Raw genomic sequence first — 6,977 nt, 5'->3', positions numbered from 1 at the left:
TGAACCGCTTTACAAGGGAAGATCCCACTTTTCGAATCCATTTTAATGATGAGAGCAAAGAGACCATTGTTTCTGGAATGGGGGAACTGCACCTGGAAATCTATGCCCAGGTAATTTGGAAAGCAGATTCCATGGACTCTGCTTTTGACTGTTTTCTCCTTCCTTTCTGGCTGAGACCAAAATCTAGCTGCAGATGGGCTGATGCCAGCCTTCATGCCCGATTTTGTAATGGGGTGCACACCAAGTTTGGAGGTATACAATTCCACTTGCTTTTGTGTAAATCAAGGCTATCATGTGACAACAATTTTGAGATCTTCCTAGCAGAAAGCACTGTGTTGTCAATGTGAACAATACTAGCTGCTTAGGGAAGAGCTTAACTTCTTAGTCAACTTTTGAAGATTCTTTCTGTACAGTGGTTCTGTTTTGAAGGTTTGTAATCTATTTAAATGTAACTTCTGCCTGGAATATTTTTACTTTTTGGTTCAAATCCATAAAATATGTTCTATTAAGCACTACGCTTTGCTTTAGCAGTCTTTGCTTATAATGAATTTTACTGTTAGCCATTTCCTACAGGAGAGAGAAATTATTCTGTTTCAGTGTTTTTAAATGTATCGTTCCATAATAAAAGATGATGCAGGCAGGAGGGAATAGTTACTTACAGTCATTTATTTGTTTCTTTCAAGTTGATGTCTATATTTTAGTCTAACACAATAGATGTATCTGAAATGTTGACAGAATGAAGAAAAGATGGCTTTTGTCTTGAAAAACTTAAACTTGAGTGAAATAATAAGTGCTGTTCCCTTTTTCTATGTCTAAAGCTATCACCGCTAAACAAGGATGACTGCAAAATGACAATGAATAATTTGTAACACTTAAAAAAACCTCCCCCACCAAGACCTCAAAAATCAATCCAACCCCAGACCAAAAACATGGTTAACCCTGATTAAGTTTCTCATTTCAGAAAGATCTGTAAATAAAGCAATTTCCAATGTATTGTTCCAATGGAACAACTCTATTTCATTATGCCTTTTTTTTTCCTGCAGCGAATGGAAAGAGAATATGGTTGCCCTTGCACCATGGGAAAGCCGAAAGTTGCCTTTAGGGAGAACATCTCCGCACCTGTGCAGTAAGTATTCTTTGTGGGAACAGAGAGGTTTTTTTAAATTTAGCTTGATGCAGAATTTGATTACGTAGCAGAGAAAGCGTCTTTTGGATAATCAGATCAAAGCACAATGTACAGGAAAAGTTTAACTGAGGAATATCCTTGATTGCATATCCACCCTCGTCAACTTCTCTGCCCTCCCTTCAAAAGCTTATTGTAGCATTTGAGCTTCCATTGCAGTATCAGGTGGTCCCTTACTCCAGTGCATGTTTTGGCTGGCGGCTCTCCTGTGTTACTTGAACACCATGCTGTGGGTGCCAGAGAACTGTCACTTGCCAGGGAATGATCTCCTGTGGGGAGGAAATAAAACTGAGGAAGGTGAGACAGTATTTTCTTTGAACAACGTTGAACGGGAACTGCCAGCTGTAATGCAGCCATATAAGTAGGTTGATCAAGCACCAGTAAGAGTGCAGGGTAGGCACTATAACACACAGTCCTGCTGAGCTGTCTGAATATCTGAAGTTCTCCTGCCAGCTTTTTTCAGTCCGTTTTGTGCTCCATGCTGCTCCAACTACATTCTTCTATCTAGGCAAGTTTTGCAGCTCAGGCATGTCCGTGCTGGATTACCCTTCTTACTGTTAGTGCTATTGATATTTTGGGACACTTGCCCTTCTCTAAGCAGAGCACAATGAAGAACCCATGCTTTTGTTCTGCAATTAGTTGGCTGCTACTACTCAGGATTTTTTCTTCATAGAAAACTTAGGAACTAAAAACTCTAGAGATGCCCCAAGTGCAGTGGGGTAGGAAGCAGTGGAGCTAGAAGTGGGAGTGAGATCTCCGATTGTTATCAGCGGGTGATTTATTACAGGAGATTGCACAATCGAGAACTTCTCTTTCAAATTTTCTGCATTTTTCTTATGAAAACACTTGCTCAGATCACAAAATTATGATGGAGAATAGCATATGATGTAAATACTGTTCTGGGAAACAAAGTTTCTGCTGCTCTCTTCTGTGAGCTACTGGGGTAGACAGTGCCTCTGTGACTGGTCCACCACTGCTGTCCTCTAGCATAGAAGCGCTCTGCAGCTCCAGCTGGAATGCAGTTAAGCAGTCCAGGATGCCTGCAGCTGCTTCTTCCCTTTATCCCTGCCCAGCTTGGCAACGCTATCTCCCAAGATGAGAGAGCTGTGAATGACCAGTATATTGAACCTCTGCCATTCCCAAGAAGGGCCCAGAAATAGCTGAAAATTACTGTCTCTTGACACAGGTTAGAGGCCTGTTGTCTCCCACCTGCATGGGGCAGAAGATGGTAACGCTGAGATAGCCCTAACTTCACCCTCTTTGCTAACTGACCTGCAGGCATCAGATCTGTGAATGCCCCACCATCTGCATGTCTGCATTGGAGGGTACACTGCTGTCAGTCTTAAAACAAACAAAAAAAAGCTTTCCAGAAATAAGACTTTACCTGGGACACCATTTCATGAAGTAGAATCATATAGTCAAATGCAAGATATTCATCACTTCTTTTCTGGAAAGACAAGACGAAAAGGGCTGAATTTGGGTCTTCCCCCCACCTTAAAAAAGAAGTGAATCAGTGCTCTCCGGTTATCATAAAAATTCTTATCTATTTCGGATGAAACTGGCAGCTTGTGTTAACAAATAAAGCAGATGGAGCTTAGTCACTATAACAAAACAAGAAGATACTGTTTTGTATTCTGTGAACTCCAAACCTGCATTTGAGAGACTGAATGTGAAATTTAAAACGGTGCTAATTCCTCCCTTAAAGAAGCTAGATGTACCTCAACTTCAGGAACTCATTTGGGAACACCTGGTTCTGCAACGTGTCAATTTAACCCAAATAATCCTAAATAAATTTGTCACTAGGATAAGGCTTGGAATACACTCCGGCCTTACAGCAGATAACAAGTTACCAGTGATTGTGCGAGTGACAGAATGCCCAGTTTAGTTTAATAGTCTTCTGTCTGCCTTAAATTCATCAGGTTTGCTAAAGAGGGTTTTTAAATCTTCCTTGTGCATAGCCCTGCAGCATCTGTGAACTGCTTTCAGATAGCCATCAGAGGGAGCAAAACATTACCAAAGTGTGCTCCCAGAATGAGTTTTCTGCCTCTCCTTCGTTCCCATAACTTCATGGGAATTCACTGGCTGTTCTGAGTGGCCAAACATTCAGGCTCTGAAAGTCTGTTCTGAAGACTCCTGATACGTTGAGTTTTCTAAATACGAAGTCCTGCTTCTTTATTCTAGCTTACATACTAAATTTCCTTGAATTTAAAGTTGACCATGCCTTTAGGAGTTTTTCTTAACTCACAGTATATTTTCTCCAAATAGAACAGAGAACCACTGGGAAAATCTATAGAATTCTGTTAATTTAAAAATAAAACCAAGAACTTCGCTTTGATAACTTTTCTGAAAGCAAGTTGCCTTATCAGTTAAGCCTGTTCAGGTAAGAAGTCTGTGTGGCCTGTTGATGGTGGCAGCTAATGACTCAGTTTGAATAGCGATAGTGAGGTTTTCCAGTCCTATTTATTTCTTAGCTTTGTGCAGATCCAGATCTGCTCAAGATAAACACAGCACTTGTAACCACTCAGAAGTAAGTGAAAATAGAAAATACTTTGTCCTGAAGTATTCTGTTCCCTTTCTGTCTTGTGACATGTTTTCCTGAATTCAGTTTTCTTAGCATAAACTCATTTGATGCTCAACGTGCTAATACAAGTCTAGGAGCATGGCTCCACTTGACGTTTTCAGATCAAGTAGAAAGCTATCCCTGAAGTAAGTGTTACTGTTAACTGCGCCATTTAAAAAAATTTAGACAGCACTTCTGCAATATGAATGTCTCAACTAAAAATTAATTTTAGGCTTAAGATATTCCCTCCCCCACAAAAAATAGTAAAAGTAAGTTTGGGAAGAACAAAATAAAAAAGCTAATATTGGGAGTGGAATTCATCAATATTTTCTTCCTTGATTAGCATTTTGAGGTGAAATAGCAAATGGGTGGAGACTGCAGTACTGCAAACAAAAGCAACATAGATTGTGTCTTACTGAATTTGAGGTGCAGCCCATTGCTATTTGTCTAGACATGGCTATCACAGAGATGTCAAGCAGTATTGCTGTGACTGATTGCTAGATCGTGGCGTAGATCAAGACATAAAGGACAGTATTCCAGTGCGTGTTATGCAGATGCAAGAAGAAAGGCAGGAAAGCAATTTAAAACTGTAACCAATGTGATAACCTCCAAGTGAGACAGTCAGTTTTCTTAACTAAATAATACTGCTGTTGCTGAGAAGACATGGTTTCTATAAGCAAAATTCATGAGGAGGAGTAGTGATCTAAAATAAACACTGAAGCCATCAGTGGAAGCTGTCCTGATTTGCTAGAGGAAAGAGATGGGTGGAAGAAAAAGCAAACACTGGCTTAAACACAAACCGGGTCAAGAAGTTCAGACACAATTGAGGTTTCTTGCTTGAGAACTTGTCCAGTACATGCACAACTGCTTAGCTCCTAAACACTACTGTTCTTGCAGGGCATTGATGATAACTTACCACTTGCTTCACACGCTTAATTTGGGCAAGTTGAAAATGAGTGTTTTCAGTTGAGTTCTGCCATATCACATAGCCAGAGGCGACCCAAGCTAGCAGTCGGATGGGCTCCATTTCTGGGGACACGTTGCCATGGCTGTCTGGCAAACAAAATAAATAATACACATTAAGCAAGATTTATGGAGTTGCAGCCATTAACAGAATCTTATCACCTAATAGTAGGGTTTGGCGCTGAAATCACTTGCTTACGTTCCTTGCTGTGTCACAGACCTTCCATATAATCTTGGAAGAGCTACTACATCACCACTGTGTTTTCCTCCCACTTCCTTTTCTTAACGTATATTCTGTAAGGTCTTCAAGGCAGGGGTTGCTCTAAAGTAAGAGCAGACCCTGGTACTACAGTTGGGGTGTCTGATGTACTACACCGAGAAGAGCCACAAACAGCGAGCAGGACGCTGGTAAAGGGAGAGATAACAGCAGCAGGTGGTTTTCAAGAACAGTTTCATGCAAATCATGTATCGGTTCTGGATTTCAGAAGTGATGAATAAATTTAGTAGTGTTGTCATTGACCGACCACCCCGAATAGCAGAAAGTGAAGCAGCATGTGTTCAGAGTAGGGCTAATGGCCAGATCCCCTCGGCCCTGGCCTGTACAGAAGGAGCTCCCATATGGATCATGGACCACCACCAGCTGAGCTTAAGTTTGCTTCTGGCCATGGAGAACATTGTCTCAAAAACTTCTCCCCCAGGCCCCTTCTTTGTACCTGGTATGTTTTCTGCCATTAGCTCTTTTTCCAGGCTCTTGATTCGATTGTAGAATGTGTTATCTGCTTCAGCTGTGTTCTTAAGTTCTCCTTCAAGTGTGAATTGCACATCTGGAGCAATGTTTTTGTTGCCCAGATGATAAAGAACCTCAGCAGTGCAGTTAACAGTACTGTCCTGTTACAGAGTTAATGATCCATATTAATATGTGATTAAATACATGTATAATACTAGTAATTTGCACTTCTAAAATGTGATTTTTTTTTTTTTCTCCTTTATGTAGTTGCTGTTTTTTATGAGCCTGGCCCATACAGATTTGTGATTATTTAAGACAAGGTTAAATTCATAATATTTCTGTGACTGTACTATAAAGGGGAGTTTTCTTTCTGCAGTGATAGAAAGGGCAATGTTTGTGGTGCAGAATGTCACTTGTGCTATTCAGTTGGAGTAATGGGTTCAAATAACTTCAATTTGAAATTGCAAGATGCTGAAATCATCCCTCAAGCATTTCCTTGTGTCATAGTGGTAGGTACCAGATGTTCAGGGCTTTCATGGTATAGAAAATGGGGGTTCCCTTTTGATAAAGTTAAGCCTTTTTTTTCCCCCCCCTGATTTGCAGTATAGGAAAATCTGAAACATGATACCAAGTATTATTGTGTGTCCCCTGGCCTCAGCTGGGGTCAGCAGCGTAAAGCATTGGGTTTTTATTACATGTCAGTAGTGCCAACTTCTGCCCACAGAATGTTTTAACTAAATAAATCTGAACTCACTTTGTCAAGGACGTCTTCTAACACCAGTTCCAGGTAGTACTTATGCCCGACATCATCGATGTCCTAAATAAGGAAAACATTAAGAACATTTATTCTGTAAAACACTGAATTGCTTTGCATTGTGGAAAAGATTCTAATTATTGTGAAACGCCGCAGCAGTGCCGCTCTCTGCAGGACCCGTTCAGAGCTAGGATGATCTTTTATTTCTTCTTGCCGTGTTAAGGTCGCTCACTTAATATGCACCTGGTGTAGCGTCGGATTAGCACCTCCTTGTCCGTTCCTAGCCTTGTATACTTGTACACTGAATTGCCCTGCGTGGGCTCCCAGGATGACTATGTGCAATAGCGTGCAGCTTGGTTAAACGCTGAGGCAGGAGTCTTAATTGGGTTCCTTATATTAAGCCCATTTTGCACTTTGTTATGAATTGTATCATGTCATATATATTCTTGGATATCTACAATAATGACTTAAGCAGGTTCGTTTCGCTGTAACCCCTGTTCTAGCAGGTTTGCCAGCAAGTCCAGAGCAGGTCAGTGGTGAGGTCTGTCCTGAAAAGAGCGTCCTCCGACAGAGTGAGTTTGCTTGGGAGGTTGAGCAGGGCGCGATGCCCCGGGTAAGCACCCCGGGCGCGGCGCAGGGCGCGGTTCCTGCAGCAGCGTTGCCCAAAGGGGCCAGGACAGCCGGAGCACTGTGCCGCGCAGGCGGCGCGGATCTGCCCTCCTGCTACCAACGCAAGTCACGAGCGGGGCTCGTTCCATGCACGACAGACACGCGTGCAGCCGGCGCGCCT

General features: G+C 41.8%; 2 protein-coding genes across 2 annotated transcripts in view; one reads left to right on the top strand and one right to left on the bottom strand.

Moving 5' to 3' along the window:
• The window catches only part of GFM1 (G elongation factor, mitochondrial 1), a gene marked incomplete at its 5' end in the record, with an annotated part of 12,817 nt that extends 11,687 nt beyond the window's left edge, over positions 1–1,130 (top strand). Inside the window, 2 exon segments of the mRNA XM_010284739.1 lie at positions 1–110; positions 1,044–1,130. The exon segment at positions 1–110 is cut by the window's left edge and continues 7 nt beyond it. Of these exon segments, the coding sequence (XP_010283041.1) occupies positions 1–110; positions 1,044–1,130 (197 nt within the window).
• A 226-nt stretch (positions 1,131–1,356) lies between these two features.
• Positions 1,357–6,250, bottom strand: LXN (latexin; the record flags this gene model as incomplete). Its single annotated transcript, XM_010284737.1, has 5 exons — positions 1,357–1,452; positions 2,568–2,630; positions 4,660–4,796; positions 5,420–5,594; positions 6,188–6,250. Coding segments are annotated over 5 exons (534 nt in total), but the record flags the coding sequence as incomplete, so codon positions are not given.
• Positions 6,251–6,977: the final 727 nt, after the last annotated feature.

The sequence above is a fragment of the Phaethon lepturus genome, unplaced genomic scaffold, assembly GCF_000687285.1.
Source record: "Phaethon lepturus isolate BGI_N335 unplaced genomic scaffold, ASM68728v1 scaffold46583, whole genome shotgun sequence".
Taxonomy (NCBI): Eukaryota; Metazoa; Chordata; class Aves; order Phaethontiformes; family Phaethontidae; genus Phaethon; species Phaethon lepturus.
The sequence above is the reverse complement of the archived record's forward strand: the minus strand, read 5'-3'. Positions and strand labels throughout refer to the sequence as shown.